The sequence below is a fragment of the Lathamus discolor genome, chromosome 3 (genome assembly GCF_037157495.1).
Source record: "Lathamus discolor isolate bLatDis1 chromosome 3, bLatDis1.hap1, whole genome shotgun sequence".
NCBI lineage: Eukaryota > Metazoa > Chordata > Aves > Psittaciformes > Psittacidae > Lathamus > Lathamus discolor.
Genome location: NC_088886.1, coordinates 77,461,156 through 77,486,613, shown reverse-complemented (window position 1 = coordinate 77,486,613; position 25,458 = coordinate 77,461,156). Strand labels below are relative to the sequence as shown.

At 38.6% G+C, this 25,458-nt stretch overlaps 1 protein-coding gene across 4 annotated transcripts in view; it reads right to left on the bottom strand.

The window, feature by feature from the left end:
• Positions 1–25,458, bottom strand: part of MYO1B (myosin IB) — a 125,542-nt gene that overhangs the window by 21,719 nt on the left and 78,365 nt on the right. For all 4 annotated transcript variants that reach the window (XM_065669943.1, XM_065669947.1, XM_065669944.1 and 1 more), the window contains exons 8-20: positions 22,786–22,884; positions 22,346–22,449; positions 21,443–21,590; positions 20,634–20,752; positions 19,761–19,847; positions 19,369–19,434; positions 7,734–7,838; positions 6,181–6,243; positions 5,223–5,423; positions 2,658–2,884; positions 2,305–2,505; positions 781–874; positions 186–335 (exon numbers count right to left, since the gene is read on the bottom strand). In XM_065669943.1, coding sequence (XP_065526015.1) covers positions 186–335; positions 781–874; positions 2,305–2,505; positions 2,658–2,884; positions 5,223–5,423; positions 6,181–6,243; positions 7,734–7,838; positions 19,369–19,434; positions 19,761–19,847; positions 20,634–20,752; positions 21,443–21,590; positions 22,346–22,449; positions 22,786–22,884 — 1,664 coding nt within the window. The remainder of the gene's footprint in view (positions 1–185; positions 336–780; positions 875–2,304; positions 2,506–2,657; positions 2,885–5,222; positions 5,424–6,180; positions 6,244–7,733; positions 7,839–19,368; positions 19,435–19,760; positions 19,848–20,633; positions 20,753–21,442; positions 21,591–22,345; positions 22,450–22,785; positions 22,885–25,458) is intronic.

The following is a 25,458-nucleotide window of genomic DNA, read 5'->3' as shown; positions in this document are numbered from 1 at the left end:
TTAATAGTGGCCTACAGAAACTAAATTGTCTTTATTTACATTACTGGTACTTAAATATTAACATAAAATTGAATTTTTCCAACACTTCCCCATACATATCATATGAAATATACTATCAAGGTGATATGAAAAAAATGTATTAAACAATGAAAAGAAACCCCCATTTAGTAAAGATAGTATCTTACTGCATATCTCCTGTACCAGGAAGCAATCACAATCTGGCTTTTCTTCATTAACAAGAAGCGTGTACGGCACTTCCAACCTCTATAAATCTTCTCAATTAGAGTAGCCAAATCCTCCAACCGCTGCTTCCTCAGATCTTCTAGCTTGAAGAGCTGAGTGTGGGGTTTTTTTAGGGTTTTGGTTGACATTGGAAGAAAAACAGCAGGGAAGAAGAAACCAGAAAAAAAACCATAAGCACAATTATTGTAAGAGAAATCTCTCCTTTATTCAAGTCCCCCTTCAGACTTCTTTTGGTTTATTCACCTCCAGAGCTACAGGCAGATACACCAACAAAGTCTGTCTCAGATACACTGCCACAAGTTGGCACACAAAAGTAACATTAAATTTAGCTGACAACTATTGTAGAGTCCTGATTCGCTTCAGTTTTAATGGGTCTAACATTAAAAAGTGCCCTTTTTTAGTGCTGAATTTCACAGCACTGTATCAAAGTGCTGTGTCTAGAAAAATCTGTAGTAGCCAACTAGTGAATTATGCCGTTTGTAACAGGCTACCCTTATGAAAGACAGCTTGACTTTGCAGAAGACATTTTTCACTTACTGTTCTTGGGTTGCGGATGAATATCTTTGATCTACCAAAGGAAAATTCTTCTTCAGGGATTTCCAATTCATTAAACAGGACTTCTACTCCAGCCCTAATAAGAAGCAAATGAGCTTAACAAACACGACCTCCAGCTCTAAAACTTCTTAGTTTACACAGTCACAGAATAATTTATGGAAAGTATATGAAAGCATATTTTAAATTCTCAAATTGTGCTTGACATAAGAAGATTGAAAACCTAACTCATTTACTCACTGGTTACTTGGCTAAAGGCAAGGATAATCACTGTAAAGATTCAACATAATTTGGTGGAAAAAAAGGGAATTTTGTAACAGCACCAGCAATGGCCTATTTTTCCTCTTGTATCTGTAATAATTTTATCTAAAAAATAAAGGAAAAAGGGAGGGATCTCACATTAACATCAAAATGTGAAATAAAGACTGACAAATTTGACAAATGCTCATGTTCCACACTCTACCAACTGCATTTTCTAAGTGTCAACAAAAATAGAAAACAGAACAGGTTGCCCAGAGAAGCTATGGATGCCCCATCCCTGGCAGTGTTCAAGGCCAGGTTGGATGGGGCTTGGAGCAACCTGCTCTAGTGGAAGGTATCCCTGCCCATGGCAGGGGGTTGGAACTGGATGAGCTTTAAGGTCCCTTTCAACCCAAACCATTCCATTATTCTACGAATTGCACTGATCTTAGTGATGATTAACAATGACATTGTTACCAGTACTGCACCTCCACCATTACCTTGATAACGTAACTATTTAAATTATAGGTAAAGGTATGAAACTATTATGAAAGAAATTTAAATCATGCTATTGGTGGCCAAGTGTAAAAAGAATTGAGAAGCCCATTTGCCTAAATAGGACATTACCTGAAAAACATATGTGAATATCACGCAATTTAAAGTTATATATTTAATACAATTTATTTGCAAAATATATTATCTCATAGTTTTTCACCAATCATTATGTAATATCATTCTTGAAGGGACAGAGGAAGATTGAGTGCCTGCCTTCAAAGAAATGGGTATTCCTACACTTTGGTTATTAAAGTGCCCTTCTGATCATTCCAGACCTTCTAGTCATTTTGATTCCACTCCAGCCTCTCTTCTCCCTTTCCTCCCTAGCCCCCTACTCTCTTTCAGGCTCAAATGAGTAAAGGCTGAAATACATTCTAAATCCAACACGGTCTCCTTGTTCATATGCAAAACCCTTTCCATTAGTAGATCAGTTCATCACTAAAATCATCACCTTTGCCAAAGAACTGTTAATTTTTAGCCTAATGAAAAGTTAATGAAAGTTCCCAGTGAGGGAACTCAGCCAAAATCTGGAACAAGATGCTAAAGAACAACATACAAATAAAACACTTGAGCCACATTGGCCTACTTTTTAATTTACTTTAAAAATACTTGAAAGTTTATTAAATTAAAAAAAAAAAAAAAAATCAGAACACATGGACAATAGCAATTCCAGTCACTGGAAGTGGACAGGCAAGAATACTGATGTTTTCCTACCTGGCTGGCCCTCTCCAGTGGGGCCACGTCTGCTTACACAGCATTTTGTACCTCTCTAGGCAAGGCTCATACGCCTGCCTGAATGCATAACCTGCCCTTCTGACACGGACATTCTCCAGAAGACCAAGGTAGCGGATCTGGTGGCACACCAGAGCATCATTGAAGATGTGTGCAGCCTTTTTGTCATTGGGTTTGATGCATCTGGAAAGGAAAGCAAACAGTTGTTTGTAGCACTGTGCTCATCAACAACTATTATACAAGTTTAAACCATGCATTTCAATAGTTTATCCTTGGATATCAAGATATTATTTGTTAAGTTTGCCTCACCAGAGCTTTGCCACAGGGTAATTTACCTGATGTAGTTTGGATTTTTTGTCTGAAGGTTCTTCATCAGGGTAGCCACTGAAGCCTTGAACTGTGAACCTGCTGTCGGTGGTCTCTTTAGATTGATCTTAGCAGGGTTCCCTTCTGGGAACAACGCTTTGATAAGAGAGTGACTGGCCTTCCACATGGCCTGGGAGAGGTCACGGTACAGGAGATCATTATTTTTGTCAACAAATCCTTCCACCTGGTACATAACCTGAACAATACAGAAGAGTCTCATCAGAGCATGCTCTGTACTATCACATAGGCCACTTCAAAACTGACCCAAGAAATTGATTTCTCCTTCTTTTTCACTATCCAACACAAAAGACATTTCAGCTTTCATTTTAAGTTTGACATTCGGAAGACTTTTAGTTGGAAAAAATTGCTGTGAACATGCTATCTGAGAAAGATGCATTTTCTCATACTGCTAACAGGTCCTTGTGCTGATCAATTCTGGTTTCTGAAATGGGAAAAACCTTCTCCCATGACAACTGTGATACACCACCACCTGCCAATAGTTCAAAACAATCTTTTTCTGGCTGAAAAAAAAGATTTTCTTTCTTTCCTTTGAATCACAGCAGCAAAAATACCCTTTCCCTTCAAAGTACTAATGCTTACATTATTTGCCTAACTAAAACAAGATATGAAATATCGCCTCTTGGTATCACAGCAGCAAGCAGCTATCTGCAGTCCTCAGGGGACTGTTCTTTTAAAGGACTTTTACCAGGAAAACAGTCCAACAGCAACAAGCATAAATGCAAAGCTCTGACCTGCAGCTGGAGACCCAGTGGGCATCTAGGGGAACTTCATGTAGATCCCAGATTGCTACTGTTCTTTTTAATTTTTGAGGGTAGGGAATTTAGTTTGATTAATTGTGACAATTAATAATACAGATTCTTCAGCTTCATGATTTCTCAGTTCTGTGTAGATACGTACTATGTACACAGAATACTGAATAAATCTGGTATAGACATAGCCATATTTTACACAACAGCAAGTGATTGGGAACTCAGGCAGCACTTTTGAGTACACGTTTCTGTTTCTGACAGGTGTGGTAAATACCACTGCCGCAAGAACTGCTCATATGAACTCGCTTGTATTCCATAAAAACAGAGTCAATCTTTTGTTGTCCGATGACTAGATCAAAACATTCTCAGCTGAGGATGGAAAAACAACATTCCTCCCAAAATAGGAGGAATTCACTGACTGCGCTGCTGGGTAAGTAGATGCCACTAACAATTGAAGACCCCCAGTGCCTGCTCAGACACAATCTGTTTGAAGTCTTTCTCAAAGTACTGGGGCATTTTCAATTTACTTTTAATTTTGACAACCAAAGAAATATCTAAGTATAATCCCTGATATGCTACCTGCAATTATAGAATCTTCTTGGTAAACACATAACCTAAAGTTAACAAATGGCCACTTCAAAGGCTGAAAAGATGGTATTTCCAAGACTATTTTGAATGAGAAAATTATTGAGCTATTCAAAAGATTGAGAAATCATTAAAAATTAGGGAAGTATTAAACAGTACTGGAAAAATAAAACACTTTCCAAATGTTCTTCACTGTGTGAAATTAACAGCTCAGGAGATTCAAACAAGAAGTGTAGTTTCAACTCCTATGCTTCACTTTGTTTTAATAAAATAACTTTTCACAAATTACTTTAATTAATAAAAGGTCATACTGAATTACACAGCGAAAACTGTCAGACTTGTATTTATTCATGCTGCTTATGTTGTAAAAAGCAAATATATTTGCAAGCCCTCTATACAGCTTTCTCTTCCACCTGTTTAAACATGCAGACTGTCCAAATAAACTCAGTTTCTTCAAATGTACAAACCCTCCACTTTCTCATCAACATGACTAAGGACTTCAGCTAGTTCAGCAACAAAGGCCATGTTTTCCAAAGTATCTTGCCTTCAAATGTGTTAATTCTTGTAATTCTAAGTGTTTTATTTCCAGAAACGTAGCAGCACAAGCAGTTCACCATCAAACATGTGGGATATCTTTCTCCTTTGATGGAGAACTGCCATTGATTTCAGCTAGAGCAGCAAGACTTTTTACAAGGATATGTAGTAATAGGACAATGGCTTTAAACTGACAGAGGGGAGAATGAGATTAGACATTATGAAGAAAGAGGTTCTTCCCTGTGAGGGTGATGAGGCGCTGGCACAGGGTGCCCAGAGAAGCTGTGGCTGCCTTATCCCTGGCAGTGTTCAAGACCAGGTTGGACAGGGCTTGGAGCAACCTGCTCTAGTGGAAGGAGTCCCTGCCTGTGGCAGGGGTTGGAACTGGATGAGCTTTAAGGTCCCTTCCAACCCAAATCATTCTATGATTCTATGATCTCTGAAAACCTTCCAGCCCAAATCACGAAATTTAAGCTTAAGACAGAAAAGATTAAGGCAGATCTAGATTTTTTGATCAACTATTGACTCAAGCAATTCTTCTCCATTACTATAACATCATTTAATGAAGAAAGAGCCTCCCCATTCTACCAAAGCCAGGTGTGCAGCACCTTTCACACACCACATACTCCCTGCTTCACCAGGTACCTTTCCAGCGTAATGTTGGATTCTGAAGCAGCTGTGAGGCAAGGAGGTGTCATTGAGGAACCGGGAGCACTTGCTCATCCTGCTCTCAAAATGCTGGTGAGTGGCACAGACTTGGTTCAGCTTTTCTAAGAAGGTGTCATCGGTAACAGTTCCTGGTCTCAGGCATTCCTCATCTAGCATGGCCAGGATTCCAGTTTGGTTCTGAAGTTTAAAGACAAGAGCTTTAGTGTTTGTTTCCATCAACACGTAAAAAGGACACCGCTCTCTCCTGCTTGACTTCTGCTACCCAGTAAAATGCTCTTTAAGCCATCTCAGTTTGGCTCTTTTCTTCATCCCCATTTCCAACAGGTTTTTAGCATCTGCAATTTTGAAAGTCTGCTTCTGAGATCAGAAGCAGTCTTGAACTTCATCTTGGAATTTTGCATAACTTACTCAAACTCCAATTTAAATGGAAGTAGCTTGTTTATCGGTAAAACCATCCTACATTTCATGTTAATGGTTAAAATCCTGTTCTTTTCCAATTGTCAAGGAATTTTATCTTTCTTGCTTCGCTAAGGCCATAAGAAGTCCTCTTATTAGATACAAGTACTTTCTGTACCTAAAGCACTCAGTAACAAGTCATTGAGTTGTCTAGTTTCCATATAAAAAGAAATGTTATTTACAACGCAGCACATGATATCTGCTATTGAAAACAGAACTAAATGTAAACATTTAATAATTGCTTGGGTTTGGTTTCTTTTTTTGTGTAGGTGCTGCTCAACATTTCTAACAAGGTAACATATGGCCTTGTAAAAGGAATATTAGTAAAATAAACTTTTACCATACAAAATAAGATGACTAATACAAGGAGTGGCTTGGTTTACAAAATCAAAGTATGTGAAGATGCATACAGATTTTACAGCTAAATTCAATCTATGCACTGAAAAATTATTCAGGGAGATTCTTGAATATAACTTACATTTTCTATTAGGTCACAAATTATAGCATTGTTGAAATACTCAATATGAGTCCATTCAATCCCCTATAAGAAAAAAAAAGGAAAATGTATGAACAGGAAAACAACTGAGGCAGCTTTTCCTCTAGACGATTGCATTATATTCCAGTTAACTAAGACACTATTTTCAAATTTAATTCTATATGCTTACCAACATTTTATTTGTTAAGAAAGAAATGCAATCATCTACTACTAACACTATCTGTGCAAAATGACTGTCCTTGAGTGCCTGCCAAGCCCTTTCTCCATTCCTTTCCCCCACCCGTGTCAGCTTCCCATGCACTCCCATGGCAGCCCGCCAGGCTCCTCCCGTGTCCGCCTGCCCAGTACTGCTTGGCCCATGATCCCACTGGATATAAGGGAATAAGGAAGTAAACCCATTCCTCTGCAAGCATCCGAGAACAAAATTTCTAAACTCTTAGTGGTTTGGTTTCTTTCTTCTTTTTTTTTTTTTTTTTTTTAATTAATGGGAGGAAGAGAGAGAGCTAAATTTAGATGAAACCATCTGAAAAATCCAGAATCTGGCTGTTGATCAGATATTCCCAATTTTTTTCAAATATCAGCAATAAAACTTATCATGAGGTAACAGTGGTGGGGCAAAGGACTGGAAAAACAAACATTAATTCCATTCTTAATGTGCATTGTGCAGTACTTCTTAACAGTTTAATTTTGTCAGGGCATTTTAAATATCATTCAAGAACCAAATGGTCGTAATGACGTTTCAAGAGTTTCACCACTGAATGCAAACAAGAAGACAGACATTCCCAAACTTCCCCATCATCATCCTCAGGATTATGAGGCAGGAACGTTATTTATATTTAAAAAACGTTTACCCAGCAAAATGGTGTCATCCAGCTTGAGCAGGGGCAGTGCATGCCAGTTTGCTCAGCTGCGAGCTGGTATTTTGTCTGAGCTCTGTAGATCATGGGGAGTATTGCTAAAACCTATTAAAACTTCAATGTTTACTCTCAGAGTAACATCAAACACCAGAGTCTGGGATCCAAAGCACATCATAAACTTACCCAGAACGCTGACACAGCTCCCTTCAAAACTCTAACTGAAGAAAAACTAGAACCAAAAATCTATTTGTAGTTTCTTTCACAGTGTGTGCTATTGTTTTACCCACCCACACCCCTTTTGAAACAGGATTAGCTGTGGCCACTGTTAGGGTGTATCCCAGACACTACTGCGCAATCTAAAACACAGGCAGTAGGATAGTGGCACTAATACAGAAAGCGGTATTAGTCTTCTAATAAATGAGCCCTTGCTCAGAACTGCCAGTCATTGCCAATGAATGAGAGTTAGGTCTGTTTTTTACCTGGAGAACGCATAATGTGAAACAAAACCAAACCCAACTTCTTTTTTGCTTAATGTAACTACCACACAGTCCGACATAAACATGCTCCATGCCAAAAAATGACTGTTCCCTAAGAAAAGGCTCCAGCACACATGCCTGTGTATCTTCACAGGGACAACAGGATGAGGAGGGGATAAGGAAAGATCCATTCAAGTATTACCTCTCGTATGTATTCCTCCTGCTCTTCTTTTAGGGTAAGTTCAATGAAGATCTGCTGCAACTTCTCATTACAGTAGTTGATAATGAATTGCTCAAAGCTGTTGTCCTGTCAGACAAAACATGTTTGCATTTGCTGTTGCATAAACACCCTGGAACTCAGCTGGAGTAAGTTACTGCAAGTCAACAAGCTGCTTTATTAACTAATCCTTCCAGCTTTGTGATTATGATGGTTGAAGCGATATTTTATTGAGATTAGCTTGGAAATTTTAGACCAAATCCTTCCCTGAGGCCTTCTCCATTGGGAGGGACAAAAACTCTGTAGGCTATATTCATGATGTCTCTGTATTGATATTTTTGGGACAGGTCATAAAAGCGCCTGTGGTGTCAGGGAACAAACAACAGAAGTTTTGCCTGCACTAATCTGTCCCCATATGTAAAATGTCATCTCCTGTGGGTTCTGACGAATAAAACTAAGACAGTAGCATTAGCTCTTCTCCACTTAGTTGCCAATATTTCACTACAGATCCGCAGCCCAAGCTGCTATTCTGGTTGCAGCTGTGCCTGGGTTAAGAGATTATTGGCTCCAGAGGTCAACCCACCTCCTTGTTGCCAACAAACTGCTCATGTAATTTCTCCCTGAACTGAGGGAAATTAAAAGAACTTTATAAACCAAAACTCCTCTAAAAGGCTAATTCTGATTAAACAGGGTTAGGGAGCAAGCATGCGTGTGACTCTTTGCAGAAACCAAATACCACTGGTAAAGCCCTCGCTCACTCAAGTCAACTGATGTTTTACTGCTGACATCACCAGGGCCAAGAGTGCAGTGTAAAAGCTGTGGTTTACCACTTCGTCTCCATTATTTTAAACGAGTGCAGTTTGGAGGCCAGGTGCCCATTCTGCAGACTGGTTTAAAATGCCCCTTTCAAAGAAATGGGGAACAGCAGCTTCATTCGACTTTCCCAGTGCTTGTGTCAGTCATTAGCATTATAAGAATTCCATACATGTATATACAGAAATAACCGCAACCAAGAGTAAATTTGGGTATCAGCTGCTGGTCTTCTCTTCTTGGCTTTGGAGTTGTGGGGTTCTTTCTCCTCTGCCACTCCTTTTTTTGTTTTCTTTTCTAATTACTAGCCATGAAGAACATTTTGGTTATTCAGGACGCTTGAAAATTTGCAGAATAGACCACTAAGCCTTTATACACTATCAAATAAGTCTGCTATACATTGCCTGTGAAGAACAACTTATGGTGGTAGAATTTTTATGATTAAGGGCAACTGTAATCATTTCAATGTTTAAATTAAGGATATGGTTGCTAACTGAGATTAAGAACACGCAAGCAGATTAGAAAATATTGAGGTAGCACAGATTACTTTAATCATTTGAGTTTTAGGTAAAGCAAAATCATAGCTGATCACCAAACTTTCTCAGCCACATCAAACTGCCCCTCACACCAACTGCAGTTATCAATCAAAGATTGCAAAACTTGCATAGCTCTAGATAAGACAGTTAAAATTTGGCATGCAGCAAAATCAGCACTGCAAACAAGTCATACTTACTGCATTCTGTTGCAAAAAGAAATTACATAAACTGCAGTCAGTACTTATACTTCCATAACAATACAAAATATTTCTACTAGCATTTATTTAGTGTACCAAGTAAATCAGTCTTTTCATCAGAATCATGTTTGTACATCACTCAAAGTACTACAAAAATGTTATGTATTACACTCATCTGCAAGAAGTATCTTTAGGTACCACCCAAAGATTATCAAATACATCAAGGGACTGAGGCACATCAGAGACACAGAACAGCATTCTTGCACTGTCACATCTCTAAACCACCATGTGTCTTGTTTTGTCTCAAAAAGCCATACATACATACATATATATATATATGTGTATATATAATCTTTGGCAGACAAATATCAGTAAAGGGTGAGGAGAATGGGGAAGGAGAGTACTGAAGGAAGGATGAGGAAAAGTTTATTTGATACATTCAGATAAGGCCGTCAATTTAGATATATTGAGTTTGAAGAAAGAGGACCCCAACTGACACATCACCTTGACAAAGAGGAAGGGTAAAACACACTCTGCATCCTCCTGCCAGGCACATGCCACCCAACACAGAAAGACTGTTTCTCCAAAAGAACATGTTATTTTGATTACAAGCACTACAGGACTTTTCACTCACATATTACACACAGTATTCATCTTCAAAAGAGGATGGAAACTGAACTGCAAATCCAGCTAAACCATGTAACTAAAAGGTCATTAACAATATATTAAAGTAATTGCTAGATGCTTTCCTGATTTGCGATGTATCTGTGATATTTATGGTTCACCAAAGAAAGGCAAACCAAAATCCACAGACTTCTTTAGAAAACACCCACTTTAATCTATGAAATTGTATTCGATATTGCCAAGCCACTGAAAATTGCTGTTCCAGGAAAAGAGTCATTGAAGAGCAGTAGCAATTTTGCTCTTTATGTATGATACAGAGCAAAAGGCTAAGAGTTAATTTACAGCAACCAAATTGAGGAAAAATGCTTGGAATTACAGAAATCCTCGAAACACTTAACTTTGAACACACCAGAAGACATTTGGTAAATTAAATATACTTCCAAAGAGGCATTTCCTTTTACAGGTTTTAAGAAACACTGTATGAAAAAAAAAAAAAAACAATTAGCTTGTTTATCTCAGGGCAAATCTGAGTAAGGCAACAGAGCCTGTGAATTTATTCTCTCTTACTGTATATCTGTAATTTTTAATTATGTGAAGGCTTCACAAAGCATAGACCAATTCTGGTAAATGAGTTGTCCCCCAGTTTTTTAATGAAGACTCCTTGAAATTACTATGATAGAACTAGAAGGGATCTAAAGGACTTCTGACATTGTTTTTTAGAAGGCAATAAAGAATGATTGTTATCAGTGATAACACATCACTAAACCCATTCAGGAGAAATGAACTGGTAGGATCCAGCCACCAGAGGCTGTGCTTGTTCCTATGCTGACGATTTGCATTAAGCAGCAGAAAGGGTTTTAACCAACATAGAAAGACCCACAATTTCAGGAAGAGTTAATAAATTCAAATATTCTTAGGAAACCTTGGGGGAAAAAAAAAAAAAATAATTTAAGAGCAGCATTTCTCAAAGTATCAGCTTCTCTTCCAGGCTGTAATTCTACTACTTTAATGTTGACAGCATCACTTCAATCCATGCATTTCGATAGCAGCATTTCAAACTATCCCTTTGAAATCACTGCAGAATACAAAATGTAACCTTTGGTGAAGAAAAGCACCACTCAGTCTCTCAAATTAAATTAAAAGTGCTGGGAAACATAATGTCACCTGAGATAAGCTTAAAGTCATGTCAAATTTATAGATACAGAGAAACCAACCACCCTCAGCTTATCTCCTCAATCTTTTGTAAGGTGCAACAATACATTTAGACAAGTAGAAGAATTCACTGACAAAAATCAAAGCCTACTTCACCATGTTTTTCACTTCACAGATAATGGTGTCTTGCTCATACAACTTTATCAACCTTCAAACTACCAGGCATCAGGGTGGCGTTTCATGAATAGCAAGTTTGTGAGCTCTAAAAAGTTCTGCTTCATGTAAAAATACAATCCCATATACACAAGCAGATCACGATGTTGTACTTGCTCAGGTTGTTCAGAGTCAACCATGAAAAATGAAAAGTTCTTCTTTTGAACCACTGCTCTTATATAAGCTACATACTGGTGCTTGAAAGTCTAAGGAAAATATTTCTTGTTCCTTAATATTATACCTAATTTCTTCTTAGGAAGTTTACAGTCATGCATATCACAGAATCATCTGAAAAAAACATATATAGATGTTCCTGACCTTAAAAATTGTTATAGCAGTAAAATACCAAAAAAAATTGTCTCCATATGTTGACGATGAATGTAATTTCTCGCATTAGACTTAGAACACAAACTATCTAATCCAGGGTATTTTCATAAGAAAACCAGCTACCTCCTACCCTTCTCTCCCCACAGAGGATTCAAATTCACCCATGAGTACCCAGATTCCAGCAATTTCCAGAGACACTGAGGCAACTAAGATGATACCTACTTAAAACTGAAAACTGGGTACTTTTCCATACTAGTAGTAGGTAGGAATAAATTCTTATCTTCCCCCTTGCCTAATAAAGCCCTAGTTTAAATATTCAATTTTCTTATGTCTTCTCCACTGTCTTCCCCAAATCAAACATACAGTGTTGTCCAAATCTACACTCAGCTGTACCATCAGTATCAAACCTATACAAGGTATTTCTCAATATTTCCTCTTCCTTCGTAATCCTTCATGACACCAGTTCTTGTTGATAGCAAATTCAAAAATCTCTATATTGCTCAGTCTACAATCACCAACAAAAAGGTGTTGGGCAACACCTTTTCAAGTAGTTTATATGAACACATGCAACAAAATAATAATATATGAGAAGCATTTAAAGGAAAAGCATAATTTTAACCAAAATCTAAACATTTCAAGTGACAAGACTGTGGAATGAACAGAACCAGTGTCATTAAAATGAACTTTTTGATCAGTATGGTGGGGAGAAGGCATACAGAAACTGATGCTTTTGCTCTAACAAACATAGCCCCAGAAAGTAACTTATTTCAGCATCAATGCAGCTCCAGGACTTGGAATTCTCTGACCTTCTCCTGACATAGGCAGGTGATCCCAGGTAGTTCCATCAGGCCCCTAGACTGCTGCTGAGAGTAGTAGAGAAAAAGCCAGATGGCAAAAGTAATGATGATAAAAGACCAACATACTTACTTCACTGAGATGAATGGTGGAATGAATGGTGAAACCAACCAGCAAATTTAATTTCTATCCAACTGTGGTGTCTGGGGATTGGGATTTTTATGTATGACCACAGAAGCATATGAGTTTATGAGGTGAAACTAAGAAATACAAATGCTAGAAAACAAAAAACCAGCAAGATGGGGAAAGTGCATTTAAAGAAAATGAAACAAAGACACATTTTTATCTTAGAAAAAACAAGCTACATGTTTCTCATGTACTCAGTTCTAACATCTTTTTTCCTAGTTTTTGCAAAGACAGCAAAGATATGTTAACATTCATCCCGTGTTTCTGCTTATATATACAAACATTTGAGGAATCAAATGTAACTGAAATACATCTCATGTGAAACAGAACAATGTCTGTGCTTTTGTGTAAATATCTGAATAGGCAAAGAACCAGGGAAGCACATCATTTAACTATAAACATTCCACATACACGTAATCAAACTATGTTTCAGTGTGTCTAAAGGAAGCACGTAAGACATATGCTGAAGCTTCAGGGCTTATCCATTTTCCATACTTGTGTAGCAACTCAGCTTCAGTTCTTATTGATACTACTGGCACTGGTAGAGAACCAGGCACTCTGAAATCCATCTTGCTCTCAGCTATGGTGTCCAGACATGCATGTTTAAACTGAATTTATAGTTAAAAGGGGAAGCAACTACAGTGAGTCCAGTGCACAAAATGCATGTATGATCCATGGGGAAACCCAGGTACAACCATTTCAACAAACTCAACCTGATAAATTACAGTCCTGACAACAGAAATTACAAGTAGGCAAGAGCCTACTACTTAATCATACCCATTCCTCTACTAAGACAGAACAGATGCTATAGGGCAAAACATTATTCTCACAACCTGAAGCAGAGCATTTGTGTGTATTGCTCCAGCATTTCAAACATTTCCTCTGTTAAAAACAGCCAGCCAATGGGATTTACTTCATAAACCTGTGTTTTGTGAAATAATCCTCTCTAAATACTTAAATTATAACGTGTTTAATTAAATGGTGATTAACTTCTTGGGATGTAGCTCTGCTTCTAAGCATTCTAGCACTTAAGGAAATTATCACCTTAACTGTATTTTGAAATCTCCACAGCACCTAGGAGTCCATCCAAGGGTCCCTCTCTGTAAAGCCCCCCTCCTTCATAACACTTGCTAGCAGGTGTAGTTGATCAATTACAGATCAAAAATACAGCTCTCTTTCATATTACATGGGCTTTGCCCTGTGCAATTAGATTGATTAGAGGGCCAGGTACACACATTTTAGTACTGTGCCTTGCCAGTATGTAATATGCTGATGGGCATCAGAAAAGGGTTGAACAATTTCAAAGAGTAAATCTGTTGTAAGATAGAGTGCCTAGAAAAGGAGGCTGGAAATTACGGTCTGGATATTAAGACAACTAGGAAAACAACCAGTACCCATGGCTCAGTTAGAGCCAAAGTCAAGACATGAAGAGAGGGTCCCCAGAGCCTAAAAGAATGAAAAAAACCCCAGAGCGCCAATTTTCTCCATACGCCCCTTTTTTCCTCTCTAATAAGTCTTCTTAGCAAATAACTAGAACCTTCTCCATTAAAATCATCCTTAGGGTGTGGGAAGGGAAGTCTCTGAGCCAGCAGCAATCCCTTGGAGCTCAGAGCATGCTCTGCAGCTGTGATTTCCTTCATGTAATGAACAGGATAGCAAAAGGCAAAGCAGCTATTCAGCAACTGGACCAAGCTGCTGTATAGGTTTATAGTAAAAGTGGAAGCATCTCCCCAAATTTTTAAGATGCCTTAAACATCTCAGAAAGCAATTTTCAATGTTTACCCCTTCCTTATTTGGCTACCTTCTTCTTAAAACAGAAAATTACCACAACTGTGGACATGTGGACATGTTAATATAATGAAACGTCATTCTTCATATTTCTAACAGATTCCCTCAATAAAGATATTGGCATTTTATCAATGTCCAGATGACAGTTTAGGTAGCACACGCAACATTACCAAGCTTCTTCCCATCACCACAAGGGACTTTTACACACAAGAAATAAGCTAACTGCCATAAAATGTGGAAGTACTACCAAAGTGCATCACAGACTGTGAGGAACACACCCGGTTTTACTGCTGGGTGTCTTGTTTGGATCTTTTTGTTGGTGGTATTTTTATTTACTACTGGAGTTTATGCAGCATGTGGATGCTGCCATGTCTTTGTCTGTTCTTGCGTACATGGAGCAAAAGGAGTTGGTCAGATGCTGGCCGCAGAAACAAGGTATTGACATAACCTCAGGTCAACCCTCAGCAGATGTCTGAAGACCAAGTGGAAAAAGACCCCTTCTTTCTGCAGCCTTTGTTTTTGCAGGTCTATGTCCAGCACATCCCCATTTCTCACCAGGCCAAACCGTGTGGAACAAACTGCTCTGCCAAGGGATTGTGCAAAAAGCATTCACACTCTCAAATTGTCTTCTCAGGGCCTGTCAAATTTCAAGAATAAGCCTTGTTTGGCAGCCTCAACTTTCATAAAACTGCACTCCAAATCATCAGCTTTGTCATATGGACCAGCTACATAAGTGACACCTGAAATCCCAGAATAAAGTTTTTAAGCCAAATAGCACAGACACATTTTTATCTCTAAAGGCTTGGCAGGATGAAATATTCACACTTTCTGCATGACATTCATTTTTATACACCCTAGCCCTCATCTACATAGTAAATGTACACAACAGAAAATTAAATGCCCAAACTGAACAGAATCTCTTCTCATCTCTGTGGAAACCTGCCAGGCCCCCAGTCATCTGCCTTCCTCAGCCACCTTTCTTTTTCATAAACCCCACCCCTTCCACATTTTGCAGAGATGTGGAAACCACTTCTGCTCCAAAATGTAGAAACAAACATGGAATAATGCAGGAGCAGTCCTAAACCTACCCCAGGAAGTCTACAGTCGAGCTGGTCCTGAAATTCCCCATGCCACCACCAACCATCATCCCTGCCCATCTCAAATCACAGTCTGGACTGCAGACTGACTACATATGCAGCTACTCAAGAATGTGGGTAAACATAACTGTGGAGCAATTAGTGTCAGGCTTCAACCCATTGCTCAAGCTCCAGCAATGTCACACAACCAACCCAGCCCTGCAGCCTGCATTTTCACACTAATCCTGGTCCCTAAATCGTTGCCCATAGACAACTCACACAGACACCCAGAATTTCAGCATTTTGCTTTCAAAACACGCAGTCCCTACACACAGCTTATCACGAAGGGCACAGCAGGATTCAAACATAAACACAGCTTTGCAGCACCTATTTTGCAGATTGTTTAGCCAAGCTTGCTGTTGACATCTGCCAAACCCACAGAGGCTGAGGATTATCAATAGATTTAAACTCCCTAATCTGAATTTTTGGACAGCCACGTCCTTAAATCCATTTTCTTGGATAGGTTTTGGGTTTGTCCTTGATAAAATACTAACAGAAATCAAATCCCAATGAGTATATGCCAGCATTATCAATACTTCAGTAACTTTCCATTGTTAAGTTTCAAGAAAGCTCCGGTTACTTTGTAAAGTAACAATCTTAAATTACAGAAAAATGTTGAAATTACAATGGACAGCAAATAAACTTTCAAAAACAGATTAAAAAAAAAAATCTCATTTATATAAGCTTCAATTTGTATTATTGAATGCAAACTGAATTAGCACAAGAACGCTATTGTCAGCGGAAGGTGAAGTGTTGGATCTTTCAGAATGGGAAATCTGGATTTCTTTACTCTTCTTACAAGAGGAATTGTACGATGAGGTAAGGAATCATCTTGAAGAGGGATAAGGCCCAAGAAACGCTCTCCGCCTTGAATTAGGAATCAAAACAAATCCCTCAGATCTGTAGCAAACTAATGTTTTTGCAGTGGAAGCAATACCTTTACAATAACTTTCAAGTGAGAATCTCAGGACAAAACAGGTAAATTAGAATATCATCAGTTTATTCTTACCCTGATGGATAAGTGTAACACTAAATGAGAAACAGAATAAAAAGCACCCTTCAGTAAACACATATCTTGCTATTTACTTCAACAGTATAAAGATTCATGTGTAAGTATTTTGCATGCGTATAAAAAACTTCCTACTACCCCTTCTGTAGTGTGTAGTAGGAGTTCTGTCTCCAAGGTACAAGAACACTCTAGGTAAAGCACATGCACTAATGATAAACCTATCTGCTTCCTGAGTACAAACATGTTTAAAGCAGAATTTTTTTACCTTCAGCTTATCAAATAGCTTACAAGTTTTAAATGCACAAGTTCACAGATGAAGTCTTTCAAATACATTTTTGACAAAAAACATTCTTTGTTGAAATGATGCTAGTTCTAAGCTTCAGAACAGACATGGAAGTCAGTATCTGACTCAAGAATTAGGTTCAGAAGGGAACTGCACATTTTTAGTCAAAGGTGTTAAGTAATTCGAAATTAGATGGATATAGTTACTGCCATTAGCTACACCTCAGCTAACATTACAAATATTTAGCCATCATGTTTACAAATGTACCACACAGTAAATGGCTCCAATTACCACTATGCTTTTTACGCTGTACATTCTAAGACACTGAATTTTCCTTGAGTTACAGTACTGTACACTGTTAAAATTTACTTTGTTTTTTGTTTTAATATAATTAACTTTAAACACTATATTTTCCATTAATTGGTTACTTAAATTCTCAACAATAATTGCTTTTGTAAGCATTTTCTGAAGATCTTTAATAATTTTTGTGAGATTCAACCATTTCTTACAGAACTTGACATAAAAATATGTGGCAAGCATCCTCTTCTCTTGCTTGACCCTACCCCATGACATTAATTCAAGCAACTGTTTATCACAGAATTATTTTACTCAATTTAAAGATTATGACATTACATTGTTTTCTGTTCAAACTAGAGCTGCATAGAATATTAATTGTTTTGCCTCAAAATAATATCTCTGCTTTTGATTTAATTGAAAATAAGTCAACGGTTTCTGATTATAAAATTAACCTGTCTGGAAACACAAGGATAACTAAGTGGGTAGTATAGGAAATACAGCTGATTCAGGATTTGTTAATGGACAATTTGTCTGTCATTCATCCTTTGAATTACAGTACTGCTATGCAGTCCCAATACTAATACTGTAGGAGTGACCTCTAGAAAACCAATCAAGCTTCTTTTTCAAACATGCTTAAATTAAAATATGGTATAGTACGAGACATGTATGCTTCTGGCATACTACTTGACTCCCATTATCAATGTTCAGATATAACTCCATCATTTCTGTGATGCTGAACCAAGCTGCTTGGCTAGTGCTCATGCCTCATGAGCACCTCTTATACAAATGTATTGATGAATTTGATCCTCGTATCACAAGGCAAAACTTTCCCACCTTTCCCAGCAGAAAAACCATGCAAGTTAGGAGTGAAGAGTGAACAGCACTACCTGTATTATTTTAAAGCTTTTGAGTTTGTACGAATTAGGGAAGCTGCATTGTAATCCAGTATGAAAGTGAAGAGAGCCTTGTTCTTTCATTTTTCTCCTGCAGAACTACATCTCCTGTATTCCCCTACTTACTCATGACCTTCTAAGACGTTGAACTCCAACAAAACAAGAAAATTAGACACTAAAGACAACCTTGTCTCTAGAACACCACCCCACAAACACAATTACTCATTTGGCTTGTGTGTTACGGCAAGCTTCTGTCTCCCACCTCAGCCTACATATTTATGCTTAATCAAACATAAAAGAAAGAGCTAGTGAAAACAAAGAGTCCTGCCCAAAGATGTCAGCAGTACCAGTCCAGTGTCCACCTTTCTAAAGGTATGCCAAGGACCAGCTCCAAAGGGATCTGGCACCGAGATCTCCATTCAGACACCTGACCACTCGCAATATATTTTCATAAATACCTTCTTCTGTTTAATGCAAACAATACAACCTAGCTTAATAAACCCTTGAAGCAAGTAACAGCTTTGTTTTTCCTCTTCATGGAAGTATTTCGATTTGCACATACTTTGATGTAATGCTTCTGCAATAAAACTTACAGCACCCTCCCATGTACAATTACTCTTTTTATAGATTATTCCCGTCTTCCACATAGTTTAAACATACTCCCTGGATTTTCAAAGAGGGATGTAGGGAAGTGGGTAAGGATTCTGTGTTTTCTACTGATTTTTATCCTCAGTTGAGTTTCTAGTTTAAACACTATACAGATTCCAACCAAGATTTATGAAATCTCTTAGAAAACCCTGTCAGAATAAGATTTATGAAAACACTCTCTCCCTAGTATTCCCTAACCTAATTAAAAACTCCTCGTTGATTTTTGTTTCAAAATAGCACCAGTCTAAAAATACTATCATAAAAAAACAGCACTGAGCCACAGATCGTTAGTTAGGAATTGGTACAGAATACTTAACGAAGGGAATTGAGATGAAAAGGAATACAATTCAATCTTTGATTTTGACAGGGAAAAAACATATTGCTGTTGTGTTTTTTTAAAGAACACAAAGCTTGTTCAAAGACATCCACAAAATGCCTCAAGGCAGAAATGACACTGCAGTTTCCCTTATGCTCAGAATGTATATCACTGTATTTAGTTTACCCATCATAAGGATTTATTTACCTATGGTGTGAAAACACAAGTTTGGCTTTCAGAACTTTCTGTTTCAATTACCAGACATGCTAAGACATCACTCTTTGGCTTACTTTTCTAAGTCAGGAATGACACACTTGATTCAAAATTACATGTATTCTGATTCATGACCTATGCTATTAAACTTTAATAACAGCTCTCATGTTAAATGTTTACCATTATAAAGGTCTTACCTCAAAAATTTCAAAGCCATAGATGTCCAGCACCCCCATTACCTTCTTTCTCACTTTTGTTTGTGCCTTGGAAAGACAATAATTAAACATTGAGTCAGTCATCTGTACATTTCATACTTGGGAATTGAGAAAACTAATGTATCTCATGAGTAGGCTGTCAAAGTCTGTAAACTAAAACACTAAGTACGGTTTCCCAAAATACATGTGGCATGAATTATTTTATTAGCTTAAAAACAGAGCAGAGAGCAATTTGTCGAGCTGTGATACAGTTATTCACCTGTACCAGGTCTAGCAGTGTACAACTAGGAAAAATTAAATTGGCAAATAGAATTCTACCAACCACTTTAAAGGGTTTCTATTGATTTTTTTTACAGGCACAAAACAATGATTACCTTAATGCTTTCATTGATTCTGGTAACAAGCCAAGAGAACAGTCGACTGTATAGATTCTTAGCCAGAGCATCACGGGCGTAGTAAGCCTAAACAGAAGAAAGAAGAAAAATGTTATAAATGCTGGGCTAATCCCAACGTTTTTGTTACTGACATATCTTAAAGGTGCTATGAACCTTTAAGTGGAATGGCTCAGGCAGCAGTGCCTCTGCCCAATCAGGCAATGAAGCCAATCCACGGGTGTCAGGACACTTTGGGAGTGTTGGTAGGCTAGTGATGCACCCCTCTGCCTTCCTGGCCACTGACTGGCTGCTGTGGAACAGCAGCCACAATGGGGGCACTTCAGCTCCCTTTCAGCTCACCCGGATATCCTCTAAAGGCTCACATCCCCCATCCTAATCCTAGGCAAAGGGAGTTGAGCAGCTGCAGATAGGGAAATGGCATTCCTGCTAGCCTGAGCTGATGAGACACAGGTGGCAATCACACAACATTACAGAAAGATAAGTCCACGCTGGCAGCAGCAGCTTTTCAGCAACCCTGGGGCATACAACTCACATGAAATTACACCAGTTGCTCTAAATGAAAACAGTCTGCCACAACACTTTCAACATGCCTTTGTGCAGAACTGTTTCATCTTTTCATTCTCTGCAACCTTTTCCTATCCCTCATCTTTTTGAGGTAACCCACAAGTGAAACATTCAGTACACCTGAACACTTAGAAACTGCTGAAGAAAAAACACACTTATGTTGATTATACGTTCTATTCAGTACACCCGACTAGTTGCAGCTTTTATTTGGGCAGTCATGGTTTAGTCATGTAGAATAAACTGCCATTTTAAACAATTCTTTCCTTTAAATTCAGGTGTTCTTTTTACCTGAGCCACATTCAGTGTTGTTGAAACTTTCTCTTGCTTGGCTTCAACTGTCCGGAAGCTGAAAGCTCTTTCCAATACAGACTGGTCTATACCTGTCAACTCGCAGATTTCCTTGAGTTCTAATACAAAAAAGCAGAGTGTAAATATAATGAATCCTTTTGTATCATTGCTTTTCCTTCCACAAAACTATTGGCTTTTAAGTAGTTCAATACTTTCCCAAATCAGGTTCTCTTCAAGAGAAATGTCCCCCTCTTAACACTTCCTGCCAGCTACACAGTTGCCAAGCAAAGCTTCTTAAAAATGTGCACATCATGAGAAAACAGAGTTATTAGTTTTGAAAGCACTTTCTGTCTGGTTATTTTTGTGAAGGTAAATACCTGATTTTCTGTCAGTAACTGCTTTTCACAAAGAAAAACTTCCAAATGAAAATAAATGAACTTTCAAAAGGTATCAGCTGCAAAAAACATGACCAAATGAATCTGACATTAGAGGCAGAGATGCCCTACTATAAAAAACAAAAGGCCTCCACTGCAGAATAACCAAGCCCTTACAGAAATGCGTAGCACTATCTCACATTTCAGAAGAAAGTGTTAAGAAAGTGGGAAAAAAAAGAAACTAATCATTCATGGAATTTCAAACAGGACAACTGACATAGCACAGAATTCAACCCATATTTGCCTGCGGGTGAGTTCTGGAAACAATCTAATTTAATTCATCTGTAAGGATATAGTATGTCTACAGAAATTACAAAATTAGTAATGACTTCAGCCAAATTAGTGTTTTTCCTGCCATCACTAATCTCATCTTACCGTTTTTATCTTTGATTTTACTCTCATCTAGTCCATTCACACGAGATTCAGGCTTAAATTCAATATTTCCCAATTTCAGAACGGCTGCCACCACTTCAAAAACAGACTGTGTTTCATGATCCATAAAGCCAACAATCTGCATTGCGTTCTGGAAAGGGGACAGATAAAACTATGAGATAAAATACACACACACACACACACACATATATATATACATACAAAAAAGGTTGAATAACAATGGATGTGAACGTCAATCCAGTCCTTTTCTAGTATTCCTCCATTTTATCTGTTTCTAAAATGCAGTACTTCTTTTTTTAAAGCCACTTAATTAAGTTTGTAACCCAGTTTTCCACAGTCAAATGACCAGATACTGCTGTCTTCTTGGTTCACTCTGTCGCTCTAAAAGCCAGTAACATTCAGAATCTAAATTTGCATACACTGGGTAACAGGGTCTTGTATGCTCCTTATCCCTGAGTACAATCAAGCAAAAAGCACCATGGTAAATCATCTTGAGAACCACACCAGCCTGCTTTTCTTTTGACTTGGTCAGCATCACTGGGTTCATGAAGCTCAGTCACTACCATCATAAACAGCTACACAATACAGCCTTTTCCATGGTCTCATCAAGGGGCCTGGGCTGCTTTCTTATTCTCCTTCCTTTTTTATTTTTGGTCTTTTTTGTATTTCCACTAGAATATTCCAGAAACTTGGTTCTTCGCATTTTCTAGTTGTACCTAAGCTTCCCTGTACAAATATGATATGCTCTTGCATGGAAGGTGCTAGCACTCAAAGAAGATGGCCCTCTCAGCCCAGCCCAAGCGGCCAGACCTAGGGCACAAGAACTCTTGTTCTTATTCATGTTGATCCCTTTGGGGTTTACACCCAACCCCGGTTTCTTCTTACCCTAACAGTTCTGAAGTTTGCAGCATCATCCACTCCATTCACTTTGGCAGAATCAAGTCCCAGGTAGTTGTATCTGCTGAAGTCCCGCTCCAGTTTAAGTTTGCCTAATAAATCAAATAAAAATATCATTAGTAACAGCATGCCTGTTGTTAGCTCTTTTATCCCTGAATTAGTATTGTTAAGACCTGTTGTTACTAGTAGGTTTAAGTTTTCTTCAAGGATCTTTATTATAAGCCTTCTGAATAAGAACAGGTTTTCTTCTTTGCTTATAATACACTGCAAAGCCATTTCTGACTCAGACATCCAGCTAATACCAAACCATATATTTACTTTAGATATTACTCTTGCTGCTACCACCATATCACACATGATGGGTGTGGAACAGCACATTAAGTATGAAGAAAACCCATATCTGAAAATGGCACAGGGGCAACACTTACAGAGGAAGTCTTCCGATGCACCAGACAGTATCTGATAGAAAATGTGAAAGTTTCTTTCACCTCTTGGCTGCTTAACAACACGAGACTTCTCCAGCAGATCTAAACAAGCAAACAAAATCTTACATGTCAGGGAAGGACTGCTGGAGCAAAACTCTTTTATGTGAACATAATCCCCCATCATTTTCTACTTCATTGCTTTATATCAGCAGCAGCAAATTAGAAGGTGATAAATGGTAGGCACAAACCTTATCAGAACATATCACATCAGTACATATTTCTCAAATAAGTTATTTGAGCAAGCTGTAAACCCAGTACACTTATAAAAGCTGCAGCCTATGAGCTGCAAAGAAAACTCACATCAGGGAGACAATCAATGTGGTGCTGAAAAGATGTCAACCAATTTACAGTACCATCAAAAAAATTAAGATTTGGTGAGAATAATGATATGGGCAAAGGTTTGAAAAAGAACTGAAATGTCAACACGCTAAGCACAGGGAAGATGAGAAAATGAAAGGGGAAAGCCAAATAAAGAATTTAAACTGAATGATCATGGAGCACTTTGTGATCCTCAGGTGCATCAGACTATGAAATAACTCCCAGTGAGACTGACAGAAGCTCCATCATAAGACACTTCAAGTGAAACAGAAAAGCAGCACTTTGAAAAGCATCATTGCACTCATTGAGTACTCTGACAAGATCACTTCGACCACCGCCATGAGTGATGGGCACATTTCTAAACCTTACCCATAAGGGCAGGAATCTAGGCAGACAGCAGAAGCAGAATGACTTGTAACACCCTGCAAACACTTCAGACACTCCATCATATTTACCATGGAGGTGACAGTACAAAGCTGGGGACCGCAGCCTTTACTACATGGAAAGGCTGTGGTTCCCAGAGCACCAGGGAAGGTGTGCAATAGGAGAACCCCGGACAGGTACCAGTGTCACACTCTGGTTTTAACTTCTTTTCTCACTGGCAAACAAGGGCTCCATATCTTTTTTCCAGATAGCAAACCCACACTTCCTAATACACAGTTTCTCTTAAGCTACATATATTCAGTGACATGAAGACAGAGACATTCGGTGCCTCATTCCAAGTACACAACAAAGGAGTTTCCCTGTGCACCTACCCCCACATACCTACCACAGCTCTCTGACTGGGGTTAAGCTCTCTCTAGGCTATGCTCATGCAAGAAGAAAGCTCCAAAAGTGAAGTCAATACAACCTGGATGTCAATCTACAGAAGAGCTCCCACAAAGCTGGGACATTCAACAATGGTAAGACACAGGGAACACCAACTCATTTAAGGACATGTGGGGTTGCTAAACACTTCCCCTGCCTGGCTACTGTAATATCCAGTGAAACTGAGCCTGTTTAGTCTTAGCAATCTAGAAAGTTAGAGGCATTGCTCAGTGCAGCCCCTTTGGGCTGCAACCCCCCACCCTGTATCCCTGCCATAGGATGCTGCTGGGGAGCAGGTACCTCTGTGTTGGGCTTCAGCCCCTGGGCTCCACTGGCTTTCTGGCACACCACTGCTTAGCCCAAGGGGAGTGTCTGCCATGGGCAGAGCAGTGCAGTAGACTCCATTCATATTTTCTCTAGCTACAGGCAGAATGTTGTGCCTGTGTTGCCCACCTAATGCACTGTGTGACCACATGAGAACTTTGGCCTTGTTTGAACAGACATTTGTATTTTTATAACTCAATAACCCTACAGACTTTTTCCTTCCAATGGTGGCCCTGTTTCAGCACCTGGAAGTTTTGCACATCCTGATGACAAAGCACACCCAAGATACACACACAAACAAGTGGCTGTCACATATTGCAGCGTCTCATCTTTACATTAGGCTGGGGCAGGTTACAGATTTCCACTTTTGCTTTTTCCATTTCATTGACATCTTTTTTTTTCCTTAAGCACACATGACTAACATCTGACTGTTGATGATATGTTGGAAAAGCACAGACCAGAAGCTGTAGTTCTCACCAGAAGCCTGGTGTGTAGCCACTCTACTTCTGACTTCACCTGCATTTGGGGCTCTCCTCCTTGAGCTGTGGTTCAAACTCAGTCATCCTATTTAGCCTAACCAGTTAGCTCACCTAACTTTTGGATAACTGATCCTCTCTAGATTTTAATGAATAACTGAAAGGGAGAGGCTAGTCCACCATCCATCCAAGTGTTAATACTTGGGCTGAGAAAGGCAAGGTGAGGGCCAAGCAGTTCAGAGTCACACTGGCTGTGAAGGCTCTCCAGTGAAGTGTTGGAATGGACTGCAGCCAAATTTAATCTCAAAGAAACAAACAACTTCAGCTCCCATAGTGGTTACACACACTTCAGGAAATGGCTGTGTTTCCGAAGTGTATTGAAGCAGTGTGGCTTGGCTTATTTGAGTTTAAAATATTCTACATATAAATTTACTCCAATGCTGTCATGAAAGCTCAGCTACATATTGTAAGCCTTCTTCTAATTACATGCATGCCTTCAGCAGATTTAACAAATAGTTTCTTGAACATATGCCAAATTAGCAATGTTAGAAGGATAACTGCCTTGGATTTTTCACCGCAGTTCATCTTATTTATATACTTAAGAAGCAACAAGGTTAACCAATTAACAGTCAGCTTCCCAATGCCCCAATATTCCATATTCTGCTAGCCTTTGTAATTGAGGGAAAAAGCT